Source organism: Balaenoptera ricei, chromosome 14, assembly GCF_028023285.1.
Source record: "Balaenoptera ricei isolate mBalRic1 chromosome 14, mBalRic1.hap2, whole genome shotgun sequence".
In the NCBI taxonomy this organism is placed as follows: domain Eukaryota; kingdom Metazoa; phylum Chordata; class Mammalia; order Artiodactyla; family Balaenopteridae; genus Balaenoptera; species Balaenoptera ricei.
The window spans coordinates 77,813,767-77,838,740 of record NC_082652.1 but is presented as its reverse complement, the minus strand read 5'-3'; the positions used below and the strand labels follow the sequence as shown (position 1 = coordinate 77,838,740).

Genomic DNA, 24,974 nt, shown 5'->3' with positions numbered 1-24,974 from the left:
GGCTGCTTGGGATTTGGGCGAGGGAATTTGGTTCAACAGCAAAAGCAGAGCAGTGACAAGGGATAGACTCTCCGTTGTACTGAGTTTTATCCTCCCGACAGACTTTACTTTCACCCCCAGAAACAAGCGTAGCTTTTAGAAGAAAGCCAGCCTCTCTGTAACTGTCCTGTGGCTAGAACCTCCCTCTAAGCGTCTCTGTTCCTCACTCTAAACCTCGCTCTCAACCACACCACCCAGTCAGGTGACGGAGCTTTGCTGTTGGGTGTTGATAGAAGGCTGCGGAGGAGGAAGGCCAGTGGGGAAGCCTGGGGAAAAGGGGGTTGTTGTAGTGGATTGAAAAGCGTCCCCCAAGTTCATATGCACCTGGAACCTCAGAACGTGAGAGGAACTAGGTTCCTTGCAGATGTTGTTAGTTGAGGTCCAAAGACAAAGATTCTTCTCTGGGGACACCCTGATTCCAGACTCTGGCCTCCAGAACTACGGGAGTGTGTGTTCTGTTAACCAGTTTCTAGTAATTTATTTCCAAAGTCCTAGGAAAAAGCCCTAGTTGCCAACAGTGTGTACAGGGAATTACCAGAAAAAAATTCTTGTCTATTTCTGCCTCAATTTTCTTCCAAAGCATCTCGGAACTGGGGGGAGGGGGTGCCTTGGGGATGAGATGGGGATGGTGATTAGGGTTGTACGGGGGAAAGCAAACAAAACAGGTGTTTGGCTTTATTTTCATTTAAGCAGGGCAGTAATCTTTAAAGTCAGGCTTTATTGAGTTTTCTAAGTTCCTTTCTTCTTAGAACAGAGTCTTACCTGCACAATCAGAAATTGGGAGTGTGTGAGGGTGTGGAGGAGGGGACCCACCCGGCCCTCAGATGCTGGGACAAAAGGGCTGACGGAGTCGGGGCTCATGGGGGCACGTAATCCCAATTTGAGTTCTCCTAACCTCGGGGTTGGGTTAGAACAAACCGAGGGAAACCGTGAGGATGGGAGCTGTTTCCCTGCTTCCCTTCTGGGACTCGGGGCCTAGCCAGTGCCCACCCACCTACCAGAGGCTGCTTAGTGAGAGAACTGTTCTCCACTCATCCCCCAAACCCCTACATGACTGGGAGCTTATGAGGAAGACATGATCAGTGCCAGAGAAAAAGCGTAAAGGGAATGCATTTGCTCACGCATACAAGAAGCCCTATGTGTGAATCTTCACCACAAGTACAAATACCAGTTCAGCATGTTTTTGCCTTCTTAGCTCCAAATCAGTGTTGAGTCCTAGATGTTTTCTTTCTTGTTTTTAAAGTCTTTCCCCCAATAACTTCAGCTTTCCAGAAGCTTGTTTGTGAATCATTCTTTTTCTATCTACAAGGGGAAAGTTGATTTCTGACGGCTCCATCAAAGGAGGTTCCTGAATTTCTAATCTGCACCTGGCCCTCCCCATGCCCACCTTGCCTATGACAGTCTTCATCTTTAAAGTACAGGCGTTTAAACTTAACTCTGGTTGCGTGTTGTAAATTCACAACCCTGTTTCCCCCACCTCCAGTGCCTGGTGCCCATGGTACCATGCTGATGTCTTCTTTGGGGTTTGTATTGGGAACCTCATTTGCTCGTAGATAAAACAAGAAACACTTCTTCTCAAAAGAGAACAGGTGGCTTCCATTTCAATCTAAAGATTGAGGCCAACACAGCAGCAAGTCATGAGCGGTGAAGAAGAGTTAGTTTAGTGGCAAATACGTATTAACCAAAGCACAGGACCCTCGGGCAGGTTAGCGGGTAGAAGATCAACGTCTCGGTAGAATTAGACGAGAACCAGACTCTGAAGGGATGGACAAACCCTCCCTGCCTCTGTCGGCAAAGGGACACGGGACCAAGAACAGACTGGTTGGATGTCCACTCCTTTGACCTATTTTTGAGCACCTAGAACTGTACTCTTTTGGAGGATATTTTCTGTTTAACCAGAAGCCTGACCTAAGGACCTGTAGCTGTCCTGCTGCTTACTTGAAGTACATGGCCTATAAGGGACTCTTCAAGCCCCAATCCTACATTTTTTCATTTTTGGTAATGGCCATCCAAGACAGGCAACCTGCCTATATGTTTATGTTCAGATTTTCCAAGTGCCAAATAGCATCACTCCTGTACACTTTGAAGCCTCGCTGAATAGGCAAGTAGTGTAGTAACCATGACAAGTATTTCCTGTTTCTAAAGTTTACAAGAACTGGCTTTGTACCATGTATTATTGTCAGGGTAGTACGGTAACTGCTACTAGGTTTTGGTTTTGCTCACAAATTCTAGAAACTGTAAAGGGAGACTGATTTTTGAGAATGCTCTTCTGGAACCTGACTAAGGTTTAATTAACACCACCCCTCCCCCCGCCCCTCCTTGTTATCCAGTCCAAAATCTGCAGAGAAGTTTTGGTCTGTGGGAATATTTCCACAGCTGGGTATGTTCCTAACTCAGAACCCACAGCTGAGATTCACTCCGTGGCCTCAGGGGCCTGGAGGGAGGGAATCAAGTGACTCAAGTGGGTCTGGAAGCTCTTAATTCTTTGAAAGACTGTGGGGAAAACGAGACTTTCTGGGTGAAAGAAGCCATAATTTTTCTCAACGCCAAAAAGGATTTAGCACATTTAGAGGCTGACAGCTGCTGGTCTTCCCTTGTGTGGCCGTGACGGTTTTCATTGGCATATACTAGGTCTATGGGCCTCTAGAACGCTGCAGGATCAATTCAGGGCCCATATGCTGACACAGTGCAGCCCACTAAAAAGATGGGGCACTTAGTACATAGAGGAGAGACAAGAGCTCAGAATCGGGGAGCGTTCTCCAGCCCACTCTGTCTCTTCCCTGATCCTCCCTGGGGCCGCCACTGGCTTGTCCTGAATCAGTCTACGTGTGTGTCCTTTCCCCTAACAACTCTCATAGGTAGTCGAGGTAGATCTAGAAGCCTTAGGAGTTAAAAGCTGGCTCCCAGTGGAAGGTGAGGTTTAAGCCCCACTTCAATGTTTGTATTGTTTCCATGGCAGCAGGTCATAGAACACCAAAGCTACCGGGGGCCAAGAGGTACTCTCCAACCCTCTCATTTTACTGTGGAAGAAACAGCCTCAGATCCAGTGACTTCACCAAAGCCATTTCCCATGAGGCGGTGCATCCAGGATAAACACCTGGGTTTTCTGAGGCCCACTGCTCCGTCATCACCCTGCTCCACTTGCCTTTCACCTCCTCATCCAAGTGCCAGTCTGTTTGGGACATAGCAAGAAACACGAAGAGTGTTCAGAAATGCGTAGTGGTATTCGAGAAAAATCATTAGCCTTCCCAATTCCACTTTTCTTATGTTGGCATATCTCCTAGTTTTATATGTGGAAATCAAGGCTCTCCTCTCATCACCCAGCAAACTCCCAGATGCAAGAAAACAAAGATGCCCAAGGGAAAGGAAGACAGTTGCTTTTCTGGACCACTGTACTTGGGAGTTTACCATGAAATGGTCTTATGTGTTAGAATAGCTGGTATTTCTCCTTAACATGACACAACCCTAAGTCCCAAAGGCATACGTTTCTGTACCACTTTGCAAACATTAACCGTATTAACGCCTGTAAAGCACTTAGAGCAGTACCTGCCAGGTGTTAAGGGCCACACAGGGCTTGGTTGATTATCACTAGTAGTGGTGCTGAGACTTACATCACCTGAGATGCACAAAAACACAAGCTTCTGGCTTGTGCTCTGGGACTCTGGCTCACCATGTTACCAGGCAAAGATTGCACTAGTGCACAGAGCCCCTTAGCTCTAGGAACTGGTGTCCGTCATGCAAACCCAGTCCTCTTCCCAAGAAATCAAATTGGTGTTTTACAAACTCCTTCTTTCCCAAGAAATCAGGCAGGATTATCACCCCAGCTGGCTGAAGATTTCATGCCTCCCAGGAGGGTCCGGAATGAAGAAGAGTTGGTCAAGTGGGGAGGGCGTTTCAGGGTTGGGGATTTTTATTTTATATTTTGGCCGAGCCACGCTGCTTATAGGATCTTAGTTCCCCGACCAGGGATCGAACCCGTGCCCTCGGCAGTGAAAGCGCAAAGTCCTAACCACGGGACTGCCAGGGAATTCCCAGGATTGGGGACTTTAGATGTGTGTCCTCCACTTTGTGTTCTTTTAACATTCAAAGCCTTCAGTGAAGCTCCTTTCTGGGCATCGCAGCAACTCCTAAAAATAAACTCAAGTTCTTGAAATGTTCTAGTTTGCCTTTAAGCTTTCTTTGGCTGGAGACCAGGCTATTTTCGGTTTCGCAGCCCCAGGTGGTATGGATTTGATCTATCGAATGACAAATGAGGCTGTGCCCTGTAGTGAGGGCTCAGCAGATACTTAGGAAAGGTTAGCCAGTGGCCGAGGCTGCAGCCAGCCCAGGCTTGGCTGGGGAGCGGGGGAACTCCCATTTTTAAAGATTCCTGGAACCCCAGGGGGAGACTGATGTGTAGATAACCATCTAGGGACATGGTGCTATTTGTATCGAGTCCAGATAAGGAACATCTAAAAAGAAACAGGAGTTAAATTGTCCCACGGGAGGACGTGGCAGTCTATGGCAAGAGTGACCAGCTGAAGCCAAGAGCTAAGGGGCTTACCTCTCCTGGCGCTGGGCGGTTGAATGTGGCCTTTAGAACCATGGCCTCTCCTTTGATCCATCTTTTCACATTTCCCCATCCTCCCTCCGCCCACCTTCTACTTCACGTTCACCTTGCCCCAGGCCCTATTGATCCCTTGTCATTTTGACCAGCTCCCCAGCTCCCTGTCCAGGAGCCACACCCGGTGCCCTTTGTGATACTGTCCTTCAAGCTAATCCCTGCCTGTCGAAGGGCTCCGGGTGAATCTCATGTGCCTTTTCCTTCATCCTTCAGCCATATCCTTTCCTCTAGCATCCATTAGGAAAGCTTTTAGATGCTGTTAACAGAATAACCAACCACCAGTGACCTCAAACATATGGACTTTTGTTGTTCCCTTCACAAGAAGTCTAGGGGTAGAAGGCCTCTGTGTGTTGATCCAGTGGCTTGAGGATACCTGCCAGCTCCCAAGTCCATCCTTTCTGCTCCACCGGCTGTAGTGGGCTTTTCATTCTTGTGCTGGTTGCCTCGTGACTGCAAGTTGATTGCTGCAGCACCAGGCATCACAAGTTCGTCACAGGAAGAAGGAAGGGGGTAGGCAAGGTGTACCTACCGTGTCTGTACCTTCTATATAAGGAAAGCAAAGCTTCTCTGGAAGCTCCTTAGTGGAATTCCCCTTACCTCATTAGCCAGAACTGACTAATGGCTATGCAGGAGGCTGGGAGCATACGTGGTTTTCCAACCTCCTTTGGTTGGAGGTGGCAAGGGAGGAGGGGGGTGTTGAGGATAAGCATCTACCACATCTGCCCACTCTAATCAGTGGAGAAGTCTCCTGAGACTGCACTGGACTGTCCAAGAATTATCTAAGAATTGATACCTAAAGAGAGCCCCCTTGGTTTTTGCACTGCAGGGACCTTGTCCATCAAGTGGAAGAGGGAGGGATCGGTGGTGACCTTGCTTTTACAACTGGAGCAGCAGTGTTTTTTAAATTCCATCCGTTTGACCGTTAGCACAACTTGTCAAGACTTGCTGTTTATCTTTTCCCTGTACACCTTGTCTCTTCAGCTGGATTATAAGCCATCTGAGAAGAGGGATCTTATCTCATACCACCTTCTATTGTTAGTAACTGAAATTAGTGTCGTGCACTTCGTGGTGTCCAGGACACTCCCTCCAATGATGAAGACAGCCCTGTACGTCATGGGGTGGGTGAAGAGACGCAACACACCTTCCATGGGATCCACGGGAGACACACTTAGGAGGCAGAATTTCTTGGACAGGCTAGCAGGTGGAAACAATGTGGTTGTAAAATCAGGCGTGTTGGAGAGAGGAGGGGCTGGAGACGGTTGTGCAAGCAGAGTTAAGTTTCACGCTTCACGCTGCTTTCAAAACCAGGTTTGGAAGTGTTACTCTGGTCTACCCCTCACGCTGCTCATACTCATTCATGTTTATTCACTCAGTGATAGAGTCCTTCTATGTGCTAAGGTTCTAAAAAAATTCAAAGAATAACAAGTCCTGCCCTTAGAGCTAGTGAGGAAGCTGATCAAGAAGCAGTCATGTTGTAAGGAATGAGGACCACTATAGTCTCATACTCACTGTGTCTCAGGAGCTCAGAGGTTCTGGGTTTAGATTAGGGGGCGTTGCCAGCCCTTTGGGGTTTGCTTTAGCTTCTCTTGCTTTAACTTCTTGTCTTTAAAAAAAACAAAAAACAAAAAACAAAAACCTGAGTTGGAAAGAGCTTTAGAGCCAGCCAGACTTGGCTTTAAGTCCCGGTTCTGTGCTTGGCTGTGGGACCCGGGAGGGGGTTTCTAACCCCTGACATCGGTGGCCTCACGTGCCAGTTCTCGGTCACCGCCTCTCAGCGTGGAAGCACGCTTCAGTACGTGCTTGATGCTAACAGGACTTCATTCACCATTTCTCCTTTCAGGTGAGCATGATGTGAAGCTTTCTCAGCAGAGGATGCAGGAGGAGGAGGCTTGTCCTCTTCAGCACTGGCGGGGGGCCGGGGATATGGCTGCGTGGTCATCCGGTAGGGCCTGCCCCAGCTACAGGGCCCAGAACACGGTCCATCGGCGGCCTTGTAGCCTTGGCCTAGCAACAGCCGTCCTACCATCCTCGCAGATACCGCAGTCCCGCGTGGCCAGCCCTCCCTGAGGGCTTCCTGCCAGCACCGATGTCCAGACTCCCTCCACGAGGCCCCACGTGGCCCGTACACAGGGCTGGCGTTCCCTCTTACTACCCCTACCATGTGTAGCCCACCTACTCGGAAGGCCTCTGCCCCCGCCGGTCCCCGACCACCACTGCACACCTGGGCACCGTGTGCCGATCGCTGACTCCCTGCCTACCCACAGAAGGGTGGTGTATGGCTCACCCAGCAATGCCAGATCAGCTCTGGCCTGGCCAAACCTGCAAACATCTCTGCTACCTGGTGGCCTGATTACACCTTCTGCAACTACATCTGTGCCCCTTGCAAGTGGTCCCTCCTTGGTACTCTCCCTCCCATAGAGCACCTTAGGCTTTCCCGCTATCTTGCAGCTACTCTTCTATTGCAGTTAACAATCCCCTATACTCAACTTCCCTTATTTAACCTAATGTGTGGTTTCTGTTTCCTGATTGGACCCAGGCTATTGACCTCATCAGTAAAGAGTTGCTAGCATCAGTATTTCAGATTTATTTTACCAATCAAATGAGAAAGCCAACGTAAAGCCCAAAGAGCACAGCTCTGGTCATTCGAGTTGCTCTGCTTTCTGCCTTAGCCACTGCTGTCTTCTCACAGAACAAGGGAAACGAATGTCAGTGAGTGCCAGGCACTGGACAAGGATAGTGCTGACGTGCGTGTGGTTAGCCTTAGAGGAAGAGACCGAGGGTCAGAGAGGCTAAAGAGGTTACATGGGGTCATGAATGCCATATGGGATTAAGCTGAAGTCCAGGCGGCCAGTCCTGAGTCCCCACACCACGCTGGGTTTCCGACGAGAGCCCTAAACTCTCCTCCTCCTCACCTGAATAAGGACAATTTTCCTACATAACAAAACCACCTGAGTCTCACCACTCACTCCGTGATGAGAATAGCTGAGCAGCAGGAGAATCGTTTGCTGGAGTTCTTTCATAATGACTTAACTAAGAGATCTCCCCCTGAAAGAAAGGTCTGACTCATTTGAAAGGTGTGAGCCTGTGGTTTCCCTTTCTCTGAGTTGGCCTCCGAGGAGGCTGCCCTTGGAACCGATGCTGTGAGCCTCAGCAAGCATGCACTGGACTGTGAAAGGCTCCGCTTTGAGAACATCCCGTTGGGGTTACAATCGCATTTTATGGAGTTTCACATCAGCAGTGAACCAATTTGTATGGCTGGTTGCTTGAACCTAACTTCCAAAAGGCCAGCAGTCTTCTATGTTCACTGATGCTTCTCCAGTCCTTAGAACAGCTTGGTATATAGTAGGTGCTCAGTAAATACTCGAGTGGATGAATTTTACATGGTTAAGGATTCGCCATATTTCTTTATGTGTGGAGCTTCACTAGGCTATTTTAAAGTAGGATTTTATTTTAAAAAGTAGAGAGGGGAGGAATTGAGTCTACCTTAGTAGGAACAGGACTCTCCTGTAAATCAAGGCATGATACACCATGGTTATGATGTATCCCAATGACCAAACCACCCTAATCAAAGCTTACTTCTCCTGTGTTTCATCCTCTCCAGGTGTATCGGCCTACAACTCTGATATGCTAGCTAGCAACAATGGGTGGGTAACGTCCCAGTTAGTAACATAGTGGCTTTTTGACTGGAGCCCTTTGGAAAAAATTGTCCAGTACCTGGCAGAGAATTCTACACATGGCAGCTAGTCCTTAAATGTCGGGCACTGATGTTGTGATGATGACAAGATCTTAAAGGGCTGACATAGGTAGGGGAAGCTCAGGCAGGGAGGGTCCTGGTGTTTTTGATCAGATAATCTCCCTACACCTCTCAAATCGTGACCAGGAAGCTACCCATGCTTTCTATGTTTTTAATAGTTCAGTAGTTTTTTGCTATAGCTCAAAAAACAAAAAACAAAAACAAAATTAGCAAACGAAAAGAACATTCTCTACATGTTATAGATGTTCAGGTATAGAGGGGAAACCATGAACGCATTAAAGTCCTGGACACTTAAGGTTTTTTATGCTTTTGTTTTTTTTTATTTACCAGAAATTTCTTTTCCCCCTTCCATTTTCATATGATGGAAAAAAATATAGACAGTTTCTTTTAGAAACACAGGATGTGAACCAGTAGTGCCTCTGCTTGTGGCTAGAAGTCTCTTAAGAGAGAGTTGTCCCAAAGACAGAAGCAGATGAAAGCTCAAACCCTTTCAAATTTGGAGGTTTAATGGGTGAAGTTGGGTAGATCTGACTCATGCGTGGTGTTCATTCATTTACTGATTCTTTCAACAAGTGTTTATGGAGTCCCTGCTAGGTGCCAACCACTGTACCAGGCCTTAAACAGCCTAGAATGGGAGCTCTCTGCAGATGGGCATTTTGCCTGTATTGTATCCTATCACCTGGGATACTTTCTAAGCACGTTGGAGGTATTCAATAAATATTTGAATTGATGAATGGTCCTAGCACTCACGGAATTTATAGCACAGGAAACTAAATTTCTTATTCAGCACTTTTATGCCAACCAAATGAGTTAAATGAACATCAGGGTTACCTTTCAGGAGAAAAGGAGAGGTGAATCACTGGCTGCAGGCAGCCTTGGGGAGTGTGGAAAACAGGAGTGGTACGCTGTTGTCCTGTTTCCCACTGGCGGTGTGTAAAGGGATTGACTGATTCTCACATGTGATTGATGGGAATAAGCGTCCGGACCCTGGAGCTACGTGTATTTCAGCTCTATGTTGTCGTGCACTGGGGGAGAGACTCTCCTCCCCTCTTTAAGCCCAGTCATCGATTCCCGCACAGTTGAACAGGGCTGCTTCAAAGCAGGAGTCCTGGGGGCAAAGAAGGAGGTGCTTGCCCCAAATCAGCGATTCCCTTCTCCTTGGCTGGGCATAATTCTGATATGTTTTGAAATAATCAATGAGCTAAAAGTTTCAAGAGGCAAGAATTTAGACTGAGTTTACTTCTTTGAACAATATCCAATGTCGCAGGACAGTCAGATAGTACCATGATGGGTTCACTCCTCGAAGAGTGAGATTTATTCTGTCCTCCCCCGCTTCCTCACTTTCTCTTTCCCTGTCTGTATATCTCTTCCCCAAAACCCAAGAAGTCCTGAACCCCCTACTTCTTGTGGATATGGTTTGCCTGCCACAGGGCATCTGTCTTAAAGTGGGTGAGGCACTTCAAGATTTTATAACCTTCCTGGGGCAGAAATGATTGGCAGTGCTGAAGGCCGATCATAACTCCATTACTTCATTAGAGGTGGGTTCAAAAGACATGCCTCGGGGCTTCCCTGGTGGCGCAGTGGTTGAGAGTCTGCCTGCCAATGCAGGGGACGCGGGTTCGAGCCCTGGTCTGGGAAGATCCCACATGCCGCGGAGCAACTAGGCCCGTGAGCCACGACTACTGAGCCTGAGCGTCTGGAGCCTGTGCTCTGCAACAAGAGGGGCCGCGACAGTGAGAGGCCCACGCACCGCGCTGAAGAGTGGCCCCCGCTCGCCGCAACTAGAGAAAGCCCTCGCACAGAAACAGAGACCCAACACAGCCAAAAATAAAAATAAAATAAAATAAAAAAAAGAGACATGCCTCTTTAGTAATTAACCAGCAAGCTACTGGCCTACTCGGGGGACAAAGATTGCTCATTGCTACTTTACAAGCACTGCATATTTCGTTATGATTATGTGAAATTTCCTTCTGAAAAGATTCACAAGCTCTTGTGACTTGATCAAAAAATTAACATGTAATTTAACATGTAATTCCATCTTTTTTTCCTGCGAGATGGGAAAAAAATCATTACATGATTGTCAGTAGGCCTTTTGCTTTTAATGGGGAATTTGACCAAGGACCCCCTGGAACATACAGTTGCTTAAACTTTTCTTCAGGATGTCTCTATAATAGCTAGAGTTTGGGGATTAATGTTTAGATCTCAATCATTCCTTCTCTTATTGTCTGAGATTATAGTCATCAAGGATTAACACTCTTGAGATTGCAGTTATGCCCTATTGTGGGATCTCCCGGGAACAATTCTGCTAATATCACTTTTCATCTTCTAGGTGCAAATTCAGGAAACAGTCAGGGAGCAAATCTCTCTCAGCCGAATGCCAGCTTTCTCAGAGCCTACTGGGGAGGAGTCCGCACTTACTATGACCACATTAGATTCCTTCTCCAATTTAGGAGGGATCGACACGAAAAATGCATCATTGGCCCAACACCTGGAGGTAGAAAGGTGTACCCAAGGCCCACGGCACGAAGAAAACCAAGATGGAGAAGACAGCACACCTGGATGTCCCTGGGGAGACCTAGGGTGTGAGCTGAGCATCCCAGAAGCCAATAGTGAAAATATGCCCCCCTGTGAGCTGTCGGCGCGTCTCCCCCAGGAGAACAGCGCTGACCCCGGGGAGCCCCGGGCTCTCTCTCTTGCTTCCCCTGAACTTGTACATACCGTCCCCACCTTGGAAACTGCGTGTGCTGGGCCAAGAGACAGAGTAACAGCGTGTGTGCTAGGCCGTCCTGAAGCAGGTGACCGAGAAGCATGTGATATTGTGAGCTCTCCTGCTGGAGCCCCAGCTGGTAAATATTTGCCGCAAGAAATTTGCTCCGTGGACTTCGAGCTGGCAGGTCAAAGCAAAGTATCTGATTTGTGTTCTTCTGATGACAAGGCACTGGCTGTTCTTTCTCAAACACAAGGTTCTGAGCCTCCACAGTCTACACACGGAAGCAGCAATGAGAGAACCTCTGCCGTGTTCCCTCTTTTTATCAATACTCTCACCTGGAGCATTTCACAGAAAGCCAGTAAAGGCGCCGCTGGGGAAAATCTCTCCAAGGTGGAGGGTTCCACCTCCACGTTGGCCTCCATGGTAAAGGCTAGTCAGGAGAGGCTGAGCCCCAGTCACTCAGGTGGGCTCGAGGAAAGACAGCTTCTGTCTTCTGAGAATGACTCTTTGGAATGGTCTAAAGAAGGTGGTGACGAGAGCTCTAGCTCCAGTGCCCCGGTCACTGCAGACACACCAGCCAGTCATAGTTCAACAGCGAGGTTTCCTCAGGAGAAGCCAACAACATTAATTGCTAATCTTGAGTGTTTTGAGGTGACTGGGGAGAGTGGGCACACATCCACTGTTACCATTGCCACCAAAGGCCACCTACCCAACTACCCACCTGTTTCAGTTGCTGGGAACAGCCGTGTAGGTGGCCCTGACGAGAGCTCACCTCAGGCACCAGATGACAGTATTTCTCAACTTCCTTCCAATGCACAGTCGGGTCATATTTTAAATGGTTCTACAACTGAATCTTCAAAAGAGCTGGCGTGCGTGGCTCCCAGTGGACCAGGAATCCACGTCCACGTTCCTCAGCTTCCAGAGGGAGAGGATTTCTGTAGCAATTCCCCTCTTCAGATTGATAACCAGTCTGGAAAGAAGAGCCAGACCGTGGACAGAGCAGACACTAGGAGCCTTGGAGAGAATTTCCAAGAAAAAGGAAGTGAAGCAACACAGAGGGTCCAGCAGGGTTCTCTTGATGAAAATTTCCAAGAAACCTTGCCCACGACGTCTGCTGTACAAGGGGAAATAAACTTGGGACTCTTGGACCACTCATCGGCCAACTCCAGGGAGGGAAGAGAACAGAGCTCGGGCTTGGGGACTCATGTGCCCATGGTGGCTGAATCTATAATGGAAGATGATAGTCAGGCTCTGAGTAATGTTCCCTCTCTCTCTAATACCCTTCTGGGGGAGTCTAAAGAGAGTGGTCCAGGATATTGGGAAGCAGGTAAAGAGCTGAAGATTATAACTCTAGAGGCGTCCATTTCAGAAACCGGGCCACCAAGACAACTGACAGATTCTAAGTGCAGGGAGTCAGAACCTAGTCTCATCCCTGGTAGGGTCTGGGCTGTATCTGACGTTCTAAAGGCTGATGTTGCCGTGCCTGAAATGGACCCCTCTGAGAGACCATCAGCCTGTAGTCCTCAGGCTGAGTCTGGCGGCTCAGCAATTGCTAATAACAGAGAAATCCATAAAGGTGAAGACCTAGCCGGCCATGCAAATTGGAGTTGTCTTTCCTCCCAGTGTTTGAGCCAACCCAGACTCCTGGAGTCCTCTGTGGACCCTGTAGATGAAAAAGAATTATGTGTCACAGACTTGCTATCAGAGGCTTCCAGAACTGGAAGGAAGGAAAATGTTAACAGTGTAAGTCAAAACCAAGAGGAAAGCCAACTCAGGATGGATCGCCCTGCCTTCTTCAAACAGTTCCTGACGTGCCCTAAAATCTTAGAGTCCTCTGTAGATCCCACTGATGAAACAAGTGTGGAGTGGGCCAGGGTGGAAACACCAGAGCCTTCTGAATCTACACTGGGGGCCATCAGAGTGGAGAGTAAATTGAATGATGGAAACTTGGGCCAGAGAGTAGAAGTCCAACCATCCACCCTGCAAGTTCCGTGCCCCCAGCAAAGTGGGGAAGCCATTCCAAGTGAAAACAGCATCAGCCGAGACCAAGGGCACAGTGGGAGAGAGGAGGCAAGACAAAGTCAACACGACGAAGCAAAGGAGGACGTACAGTCTGCCATTTTGCCTGTCCCGGGTCCTGTCAAAGGTGGGGAAACGATTCCAAGGGGACGCGGCAGAGGCCAAATGCAAGAAGGCAGTGAGAGGGGCTTAGCGGAGTCTGAACAAAGTAAAAATAACAAAGCAGAATTAGTTTCCCCCACTTTACCTCTTTCTAGCGGTCTTGCGAGAATGACTCCCGCCTCTGGAGTTGATACTCACAGCTCCACAAGTCAAAGTCATGACCTCCCTGAGAATGATTTAGTGGAGCCCAGAAACCATCAATGTGCGTTTTCTGACTCAAAGAAAAGGGGAGCTATTGAGAGTGAGTGTGGGAAACATGTGCCCACTTCTAGTGGTCTCACTTGGGGGCCATTTACTTCACCTCTTGAAGGAAGCATCACAGGCTTTTCAAGAAGCCACAAAATTGAACATAAAATAGAGGAGCCCCCAGTTGGGGAAACCAAACCCATGAGCACACCTGGCCCCCCGGCAGCAACCCTCATGTCCAGAGAATGTGCATCAGAGAAAGTTCCTAAGATGCTGCAGGACCCCTGCCAGCAGGGCTCCACCCTTGGCCATGGGAAAATGTCCAGGCAGGAGAAGGTCGGCCCTGCGGTGGCCCAAGCTGGCTGCCTCCCCAGGGCCCCTCCAGCAGTGACTGGATCAGAGGAGGTCAAGCGGAAGCAAGAAACCCCAGGGAGTGGACACTTAGCTGAGGGAGTAAAGAAGAAAATTCTGTCCAGGGTGGCCACCCTGAGGCTGAGATTGGAAGAGAAAGAAAACGCCAGAAAGAACTCAATCTTTCTTAAAAAGAGTCCTAAACTCGAAACATCGGTATCACGCACAGATGAGAAAAAAGACTCCAAAAGGCCACCTTGCAAAAGCGAAGGGAGAGGTGAGGCTGTGTTGCTTCCTATCATTATTAAAGTTTGGGTTTGTTGACCTGATGTCAAGTTCGTGTGTCCTCCTGAGCCCTTGCAGTTAAGGTGCGTGTCCACTGGGGGGGCGTCGGATGCTATGGCTGTGACCAGTGGCCTGGCACGTAGGCCCTTGGGTCTCAGACTTGAGCACCCTCAGGGTCCCCTAGAGGGCTTGTTAAGACAGGTTGCTGGGCGCAACCCCAGAGTTCCTGATTCCGGAGAAAGTGCATTTCTAATGAGTCCTTGGGCTGCCTTGTAGGTATGCTTAACTGAGGGAGCGTGATTACTACGCCTTTCTGTTTAATTATCCTTCAAAAAAATTTTTAAAAGAAACAAGCATTAATCAGTGTAGCTAATTAGTGTAATTAAATAGACCACATGCTAAACAGGATTTACAGAAAGACATTTAGGTACAGTCCAGCAGTCTCCTTTTAATCATTTTATTTTTTCATTAGAAGTGGCTGATTGGATGTTGGGTTTTCTTCCAAATTTGAGTATAAAGTTTCTTTCCAACTTGCCCTCCCCTTTGAGCCAGAAGTCCCCACGGGTCTCTGTTCCAGGTTTCAGACCACTTGAGGCTCAGAGCCCCGGTAACTGCAGTCAATTCTGCTTCGCTTGGGGAACCGAGTCAATGCCAAACTCCCTCCCATCACCCAGATTTCAGCCTCTTCTTCCTGAGCTCTTTCCCTTCGCATGAAACCTGGCAGAAGTCGGAAGAGATTGCAGCCAGGTAACGTGCCTGCCCGAGCCGGAGCAGAACGCTGTGGCCCTCCCTAACCCCGGGGGCGAGACTTTTCCTCTTACCTGAGTGCTTACTGTGGTCCCAGACCTCAGCAAGCGGGCCCACAGCCCCTGCTGCTGAAAAGATCGAACACAAAACGGCTTTCCGAGTTTTAAAGCATATTTAGAGAGAATGAAACCATGCTTTCAAGAGATCTCAAGTGGTTTCAGCCCAGAGGAAAAAAATCTTATTTGGAATTCTTGTCTGTTTCCGTGGGAGAGAAAGGACCATCCAGGTGCTGTTGGAGGATTTGATCTCCGGAGGGGCTCAGCCTCCCCAGGCATGAAGGGCTGCAGCCACAGGGAGCACAGCCTTCTGGGGGTGGGATGGGTAGGAGTTAGGAGTGTGTGTGTGTGTGTGTTGGGATGTTAGGGATGACTTGGAGAACTCTGAAAGAAATAGAACAAACTTGAGTAAACTTTTTTTCCACATTCTCAAAGCTTAATACAACCAAAGCTTTATAGTCACAGGGGACTTCTCTATCCTTTACCCTCAACACTTGGCCAGAATATACACAGCAGATAAACCTAGCTTCCCACTCGAGCCTCATTTTACCTCCCTCTGTTTGTTTGTTTTTTTTTCCCCTCCATCCCACACAGACAGGTGTCCTTTCCCAAAGCCCTGAGGCCCCCTGACCAAGCCAGCTTCCTATCCTAGACCCTCATTTAGTTCTGCCCATTTTATGCCTTTCCCTGAATTCCCCTCCCCCAATTTTGTCTTCAGAACTTACAACGGGTTGTGGACAGGGTTGGCAGCCTTAGGAATGCTTAGGTATCAGCAAATCACCCAGGAAGGGCCCTTGAGGAAATATGTCCCAGGTGGGGCAGTGGGCTTGGGCAAGACTCTGGAGCAGGAGCTTGACACCGTGGGCCAGAGCACCCAGCACCGGTAGCTAGGCAGGGCCAGATGAAGTGAAATGAGTTTTGCCGTCAGTAAGGACTTGGTATATTTAATCTTTCTCTCATAATATTGTTAGTACCCTGAGCTACTCTCTAATGCAAGAATTTGTTACCCAAGCGCCCCATTATTATTTCCTGGGAAGAAAATAAGCTTTTAAATACGCACTGTTATCCAAGCCAAGTCTGTTGCCAAGAGATGGGAGGCACATTTAACACATTAACGATTTCACAGTAGTGGAATCTGAGGCAGCAGAGCAAACAAAGCATCGGTATTGATGACTCTTGGCTTGGCTGTGGATTCTATAACATTTTGTTACCAAAGCTGTGTAATTATGAAACTCAGTGTGAAATAGACCGACACCACGTTTCCAGTAACCTGTATCTGCCCAATTATTCTGACCACCTGGCTGTGTTAGCCATCCTCCTCTTGTCTAGGCTGCCGCCCAGTGGCTGCCCTGAGTAATTACACATTTCCCTGGTGTGCCACCCTCTCGTCCCTGATTTAAAAAGAGCTCAGCCTAACCCCTGGGAATTGTGTATTGCTCCTATTTCATTCAAGTAGACAGTTCTCTTTCGCCAATGAAATTGATATCCTAATGGATTGCAGTGATGTCCGGTATCTTTCTGCAAAGATAACTGCGATCAAGGGGAAAGATGGATGAATATTCTTCAGCAAATGACTTATTGTTGTTGCCTTTTACACCTGGGGGCTTAGCCACATTACTTGGCTAGTCCAGATTTTATTCTACTTCCTAACCCCCAGCTTTAATTTTGACCTGGATCATCTGGTAGTCATCTAAAAGCATCTTTATTTGGCCCAGATCCTATAGACTCGGTATCTACAACCCCCATCCCTCCCATCATTTTTTTTTTTAAAGTTTCAAGTTCTGTTTCACTTCGTGCATTGCAGACCTCACTCAGGAATTTTAAGTAATGAAAAGTGGGAGTTTTCTATTACTGACTTGTTCATTTTCTATCTGTTTAGGAAAGTGCCATCTCCCCTCAGACACCAGATTTCCTCATCCACGAAATGGAGGGTAATAATTATTATCCCTGTCTCTTGGGATTGTAGTGAGAATTAAATGTGATAAAATGGGAAAGTCTCTTGCCCACCCTAAAGCTCTTTGCAGTTCTTATAAGACCACTGACCTACAAGTTTCTTGTTTCCAGCTCCAGTATTACTGAAAAAGATCCAGGCTGAGATGTTCCCTGAACACTCTGGAAATGTAAAATTAAGCTGCCAGTTTGCAGAGATTCATGAAGATTCTACTATCTGGTGGATGAAAGATTCAAAGTCGATAGCCCAAGTGCAGAGAAGGTGCGATATCCACCCCCCACCCCCCGTCCGGTTACTTTTCACAGTTGGTTGTTTATTTCACAACACGGTTCTAAAGGAAAATAGTAAATTATAGGAAGTAAAGGGACGATTGAAGCAGAAACTCCACATCCAAAGTATCCAAGAAGAGTAAGTAACAAAAGGACAGACACCTGGACAGGGAGGGTGGTGAAGTGTTCTCGCCTTGCCTTGGCTACCGTCACGGTTGGTGGCCTTAGGAAGGCACAAACCTTTCATTACAGTTTTTAAAATCAGGGGAACCTGTCCAATCATCTTCTAGTCTGAGGTTCTGTGGTCCCAAGATTAAAGAGCTCTCTTTTATATGCCCGTGCATTTTGCTGTTCTCATAAATTCCCACTAACCTGACAAAAAGCTAAGAAGGTAAATCAAAAGGAAAAAACAATCCATGAGGTTACAGAAAAGTGGCATCTACCCAGGGTGGTGAGCTGCCATCTCTGAGATGGGAAAACCAGTTTGTATCTGGGGCCATAGGTTAGAGGAGAGGAAGAGGAGGAGGGGAGAGTTGAGAGTGGGCGTCGTTGCCAAGAATACCCCGTGTGGAATGAACCTTCCTCAAGAGCCTTTCCAGCAACAAATGCTTGCTCGAGTGAACTGGTGAATCAAGCTTCTCGTCTTTTGCACCTGAGGAGGCGTGACTCATTCTAGAAACAGATCCCCTGGTTCGATGGAAACCAGCCTAACTCAAACAATTCTCAGAAGCTCCTTTCTGCCAAAGGAGGTCCTAGTTCAGCTCCCTGAGTCACGGGAGGTGTTCTTAACCCACTAATCTTATCACAAATAGGCTGGAAAAGTGAGAGAAATCAGTTTTCTGTAAAATTAAATCAAATGTCTGCTTGGAACACATCTGGAAATTGTTCCAAAGGCAACTATGGAAGACTTGAGCTATAGTTTCATTTTTGTAACATCACTCCAGAAAAATCCAACTAGACTATGATTGTAATAAAGCTGCTTTGCCTGAAAGGCCATCATTACCCTGCTTGTCTTATGTAAGGCTTAAGAGTTACAATGAAGAATAAATGGCTTGATTTTTTTAAAAAATCAAGGTGGTTCCCTAGAGCTTTATTTAAAAAAAAAAAAAAAAAGTGCTAATTATTCATTTAAAGTACTTTCCGCAGCTGTCAGCCAAGAAAATGAACCAGCGTTTTTTGCTCTTGATCTAAGCTGAAAATTGGCACTTGAATCTTTCAGGTCCCTTTTCCATCTGAGGTGTCTTTAGAAAACCTAGCCTCCCTCTAGAAAGTGTGTGACCTAAATAGGCATGCCATCTACTAATGACACATGGCCAAGGCCTTTAAGTTCTTGGTGAGGTTGGCTTCATTCTTCTTGGTAACACTGGCTTAGGCGCACCCATGTGCCCTCTCTGTGCTACCACTGGAGATTTGGGAGTCATAACTCCTTTGATATTAAGTCATTTATATTTCAGGTGGATTTTCAAACGTTATCAAATTTTCACCCCTAATTCCAGTTGCATGTTTCCTTTACATGTCCCTCCAAGAAATCTCTCACTGCCTTGTCAAGATATAGTTATCAAAAAGTTGATCTGTCAAACAAATGTAATAGGAACATGTAACAAAGATCTTCCTTCTGTAACTCATTAAATAATGAGTAAGATGGGAAAGCTGTTTAAAGGAACATCTGAGGAATGAATTTATACAGTTAATCAGGCAAAAGAATGCTGGAATGTTTGCAAATGGATACGAAACTTGTTAATGTTCAACAGGTAATAAACCTTGGGAGTTATCTTTTGTAGGTTTCTGTCCAGAAGTTATAACTGGGTGGGTTCTATTGGGTTGACCAAAAAGTTCGTTCGGGTTTTTCTGTAACATCTTGCAAAGATGTTTAAAGAGTAAATAGCAAAGTCTGACAGAGGAGCATCTCCTATAACTAAATTCTCCTTGGGTGATCCCATTAAACAGTGACATACAAAGGACACTCAATCATCCTTTTGCCTTTGTCCCCAAGTTTAGGATACTTGTCCTTAATAGGCTAAATTTTGGAAATTAGGTGTCAGGACACCTTCTTGTGGCTAGGACAAGGTGAATGTTCTCTGAGGAAACCAAGAAGAAAGCGGTAGCTTGTGCAGTGGTGGTTTATGTCTTGGTTCCATGAAGATCTCAAGCTGGCACCCTTCAGTTCTACCTTGGCCGTCAGCACCTCCTTGGTAACCAGGAACCCATTCTCCACTCTGGGGAGAGAGGTGCTTGGGAGTGGCCTGGGCTTTAGAAAGGGCCATTGTCCCCATGGAGTGGATGGGCTGATAGCTGAGCACAGATCCCATCATTCCTGCCGGACAAGCAGGGAGGGAAGAGCTGGCTGCCGTTAGAGGCAGGTTCTCCTTGGTTGGCCGTTGGAAGGACGTCTCCACCCAGGCTGGAAGTGGGCAGTGGGTGCTGGCAATCCTCACCCCTGCTCCCTGGGGCTGCTGACGGATTCTGGGGTCTTCTGAGAAGCCCCCAGTTTAGATGCCCTTTCCCTCCAGCCGATTTAGTTCTTGGCTGTGTTAACTCTGGTCACACTTGGAGCTTCTTTTGCTTGCACTTGTCTCCCCAGCTAAGCTCCACTCCTGTTTGGCCCTTTGTGCATTTGGCCATTCCTTCCCTTAAAGGCGAAAACCTGTGTCCCTTACAGGGTAACAGGATGTGAAACTGAGCTTTTCCCCTATTGATCCAAAAAGGTGCAAGACCACTTCTTTTCACTTCTCACAGTTTATATGGGTATTTTCTGTTCGACTATCTCCTCCCAGACTGGAAGACCCTCACGGGTGAAGACTGTGCCTTTTTCCCCATCACCAAATCCCCCGGTACTGGGCACACAGCAGCTGACCCCCGCTGATGGCTCGTGGCCACTCCCCAGACTAGACCCTTCAGTCAGGCTTCACGTGCCAGGTGTCAGTTGCTCCTCTTGCACACCCAGGAGGGGATCTTGCTCTTTCCTCTTTCCCAGACAAGGAAACTGAGGGTGAGAGACCAGGGCTCAGCTCAGGATTTGAATCCAGGTCCTTGTGACTCCTCAGCTACCCCTCCTAGAAGAAGGCCTCTGTGGGCCAAGACAGAAAAAGGCCTCCAAGATTCTGTGCCAAGCATCAGGATTTCTTGGCTGGAAGGAACTTGTCACGGGACCGTTCTAGTTCAGCCGCCAGCCTTTCTGGCCGATCTCGACTGCCCCTTTCAGGGACACAAATGCTGTGCTGATCAACAGGCCACTAGAGGAGGATACTGCACGCCCCCCACCCCTCCTCCCCCGGTGACTCTTGGTATTTGGCAGCCTTTCCAGGAAATCTTCCCCTTATAACTGGGCTTGATCATGTCTACTTTCAGCCGTACATTCAGGATGTGCTTGGAGGAAGTATTATGATTTAGTGGACTTTGTTTTAAGCCACGGGTACATTCCAGAAGAGGCATGTGTAAATCGGAGGCTTGAAGTCTACTGAAAAGCTAAACGATAACGAACACTTCTGTTGACTATGGAAACTGAGATGAACGGATTTTGCTGTTGCATTGTGAAATGAACCAAAACATACACTGCACACACATGACCTTGGTGAATGTCTAACAAAATTCACCATAGAGAACAAAACGAGAATAATATTTGAGTATTTTTTTTGGCCGCAAAGTAAATTTTCTGTTTGAGACTTTGGAACAAAGGTCGTGGCTTTAACTCTAATCCCAATTATCCCTGATTTGAGGGCAGGGATCACAGATCACTTGGAGGCGGCTTATCACAGTCAAGAGGAGGGTTCCAGAGTCAGGCTCTCTTGGTTTAAGTCCTGAGTCTACTCTTATCAGCTGTGTGACCTTAGGCCACTTGCTTAATCTCAGTGTGCCTCAGTTTCCTCTTCTGTGAACTGGGGACGGTAATAGTATTTGTTAGATTGCTGCAAGGATGGCACGGAAGAGACCTTAAAGTGATGAGGACAGTGCCTGACACATACCAAGTGCTCAGTACACATCAGCCATGACCGTCATCGTCGTCACCACCACGTCTTTCTATTTAGAGCACAGCCTTGGAACTTAAGATTCGGTGGGCAGATGGACGGATGGTCTTTGCTAGGGGAGCACACTAGTAAAGTCTTCAGCCCATGAGTCCTTATATACAACAAAGACCCCCTTTCTATTGTCTCTTACTGTGTCTGGGTTTGGAACTTTCAGGTTTCCTTTGAGTCCAGGACACCTGGATTAGTAACACAACTAAGGACTTCTGAGCAGAAATGTTAACGAAAGCCCCCAGAATTCACATCTTCCATTCTTTGCTCTACTAATGGCAGTCAAACCTCCCAGGTGTTTCCGTGCATTCATATTGCATATGGAAGTGAGGATGTGAAGCAAAATCATGCTGATCGTCTCCTACAAATAAGTCAACTTTCACAGCTGATCACAATCTTGTCCTTCAGCCAGCCCCGTTGGCTGAACTCACGAGGGCAGGGAAGCGTTAGTTTCTTTCTCCTGTTAGAAAAGTGCAACTTCAGAATGATGACGCGTGCCCACGTTCATGTCCCCCACTGCAGAGCAGGAGACAGCTCCACTGTGTCCTTGGCCATCCTTCAAGCCAGTCAGAAGGACCAGGGCCTCTATTCTTGCTGCATCAAGAACAGTTACGGGAAAGTGACTACGGAATTTAACCTCACCACAGAAGGTAAACCTCAGCGTTGCCGTTTCCAGTGAAAACCACTAGCCCCTACCAGTTTAGAATGCTGATTTGTACTGAAGGCATTCTCTTCTCTGTCATCTTCCAGTTCTCAAACAACTTTCAAGTCACCCAGATGTTAAAGGTAAGCTAACCTGAGCTGGACGTCAGAGGAAATGGGTGCATCCTAAAGCATGAAATATAGGCAATGGTAGAAGCAACATTCCCATTGACTCTTTGAACCAAGTAGGAGAGAGCTCAGGAATGCCTGGGAAACGAATGACAATTCATAAGCTATTTCAACCTGATTGCAGGGCCTGTGATAAGTGCGTTAGGCTCCAGATGTCCGGAAGTGAATTATTAAAGAGATCAGACTGTGCAGTTGTTGGGACCATGTTGGCGGTGGGGGGGGAGGGGCACTTTTGGGGTTAGACTTTCTCTGTGAAGCACCAGACTTGCATCCAGCCCATCTGCATGGGGTTTCTCAGCCTCTGGCACTTACACAGCATGTTTTTTTTGTTTGTTTGTTTGCTTGCTTTAAGGGTTTCCTTTTCTCCACATTCTCACCAACACTTGTTATCTCTTATCTTTGTTTTTGAATTTTATTTTATTTATTTTTTTATACAGCAGGTTCTTATTAGTCATCAGTTTTATACACATCAATGTATACATGTCAATCCCAATCTCCCAATTCATCACGCACCCTCATCCCCCGCCCGCTTTCCCAGCTTGGTGTCCCTACGTTTGTTCTCTACGTCACACAGCATGTTTTGTTTCTCCAATTGTTTTTTCAATTTGACTAGCTGAGCAGATTCCCAAAGAGTCAGGCATCTAGGAGAATAAGTCCATTCATTTGCATCCCAGTGGAAATGGGAGATGGATTTCTGTGCTTTCCTTTGGCACTTGTGCACTCCTGGTGTAGCAACAAGCTACCAGCTGCCCTTGAACATTCAGGCTGCCTCTGGGCCACCCACTGAGTCCATGCTGGTCATGTGTTTCCTCTTGGGGAAGATTATCCATCCCCAACACACGAGCCCATCCGCACCCAGTGATCTGCTGCCAAACTTTTAACAACCTGCCAGGGGGTTGGGGAGGCCCTGATTTGTACAGTTTTCCAATTTCTGTGGTGCAAATACTCTCATCATGGCCAAGTTTCAACTGCCAGTGTATACTGTATGTGCTGATTTTCTTTTAAGGCAAATAAAAACCCTGAAATCTCTGTGAAAACAAGACAGTACAGATAATCAAGATGCAGTATCGTCTAGTAATTAAAGGCGAGGAGCTGGGATCTCGACTTAGAAATGGTCTAGCAAATACTGTGATATTTATCCAAAACAACAGACTTAAATACCAACTCTTCACAAACCATTCAAATGCTACATGTCTTTAGTGTGTCATGTACTTGTGTAATTTAAAATCCTTCCCTGTATCTGTGCCCATCCCCCCAAGAATCTAAATATGCAAAAGAATGTCCTTTCTTATATCAAAAACCAAAATGACCTTCAGAAGAAAGGTTTCTCTGTTTCATCAGCTTCTTAGCATTACTTGGCATCCCATCCCAGATTCTTGCTCTGACCTGGTTAATTTAGGTTTGCAGAGACTCGTTTCTCAAGGCTTTACCAGTCAGGAATGAGACCCCAGTGAGGATGAGGCACTGGTCACCGCTATTGTAGCCCTGTGACTCCCACCACTGGGTTGGGGTCTAGACCCTGAAGACATCACCTTCTGCCAGCTGCTTCTCCATGAGACTGGGGGTCCAGTTTCAATGGCTTACTGGGCTGGGGAGGCCATACCTTCCTCTGCCTTTCCGTGTACCTTCAGATAAAGAAGTTTCAAATGACTGCTTTATCACCTTTCTTATCTGGAGGAATCTCTCACTAGACATTTTATTTAAATCTCTAGAGGAGGAACATATAACATTTTACAAGTTGATCACTAACTAAAAATCTAATAGAAGCCCCAAATGAATGATTCAAATAAAGCTAGCACAACTTAATGATGGCACACGTGCCTTTCAAAGAAAAATTCTAGGATGTATTTTTCTTGCATTGTTTTATCCTGGTTAAGTAGACATTTCTGGAAATTATGGACAGGATTATTGAGGATGGTGGAGTCCATGCTTGTCGTGTATTTTTTCTTAGGGAAAATCACTCACCCCCACACATACGCCCATCCCTGTACAGTACGGCACAAAACATTTTCCTTTCTATTACTAAGCAGAGAGTCTGGAACAACTTTTGTCTTTAGTTAATTAAATTTGAATTTTAAAATACACAAACTTTTAACTTTCAAGAACAATTGAATTTTAGAAACTTTGGGACTTTTGAAGGAAAACAATGTGGTAAATATAGCTCAGATTTATTGGGCTCTGGTGTCTATACATAAAACATTTCCTATATTCTTTCAGAGGTCTTGGGGGCAAAATTGTTAATCAATCATGTAACTAGAATTAAGATTTGGGTTGTATAAATAGCGTTCCTTCTCCATTTCATTACCTAATTCTAAAATTTAACTTAAACTATACTCTTCTCTATAACTTTCTCGTTCTATTACTTAGCTATTTCACAGATTTCATCCTATCTCCTTTAAAATTTATTTGGGAAAATGCCCCATTTACCTACCTGTTTTCCTGTTCCTCTGCCCCCATTCTCTCTAAACCCAAAATAGGTTAGTCTTCAGGAGCCTTCTCTGCTAGCCCTTGTGAAAGAGATGCCTTGGAGCAACTCTCTGAATACTCTTTCACTGACACTTTCTCCTACTTTTTCTATTTGAAAATCCCCTACCTGCCTCCTTTCTTTCTGACAATAACTAGGTCTAGACACTAATCAATACCCTTTAAGAATAGTCTGTTCCCTTATACTTTTAACTGCTCACATTGGTCATAGACTGCCCTTAAAACATATGATTTGAGAATATTTTTCAAAGAGAAAAATATTTTGCTAAATATTCTAAATAGGTGAAGTGGGATTTTCACACAACCAGATAGATGATGTCTATCTCAGAAAGATGAGTTTTCATTGACTTTTGAGGAGGGGAAGGTGGTTTTTTAAAAATCTAAACAATCTAATTTCATTGAAAGCCACCTTTCTCTTCTCAGCCAATCAGAAGTCTGACTTGGTCATCTGTAGTTTAAAATGTAACATTCTGATCGAATTGATTGTCATCTGAAACACATGCAGAATCAACTC

At 46.6% G+C, this 24,974-nt stretch overlaps 1 protein-coding gene across 13 annotated transcripts in view; it reads left to right on the top strand.

Annotated features, from left to right (window-relative positions):
• Nucleotides 1–24,974, top strand: part of ALPK2 (alpha kinase 2) — a 134,593-nt gene that overhangs the window by 28,776 nt on the left and 80,843 nt on the right. For 9 of the 13 annotated variants that reach the window (XM_059894486.1, XM_059894482.1, XM_059894488.1 and 6 more), the window contains exons 2-5: nucleotides 10,726–14,101; nucleotides 16,977–17,124; nucleotides 21,668–21,795; nucleotides 21,896–21,931. In XM_059894486.1, coding sequence (XP_059750469.1) covers nucleotides 10,726–14,101; nucleotides 16,977–17,124; nucleotides 21,668–21,795; nucleotides 21,896–21,931 — 3,688 coding nt within the window. Of the gene's footprint in view, nucleotides 1–10,725; nucleotides 14,102–16,791; nucleotides 16,844–16,976; nucleotides 17,125–21,667; nucleotides 21,796–21,895; nucleotides 21,932–24,974 lie in introns of those variants that run through there. The other 4 variants (XM_059894493.1, XM_059894492.1, XM_059894494.1 and 1 more) reach the window with 4 other exon arrangements.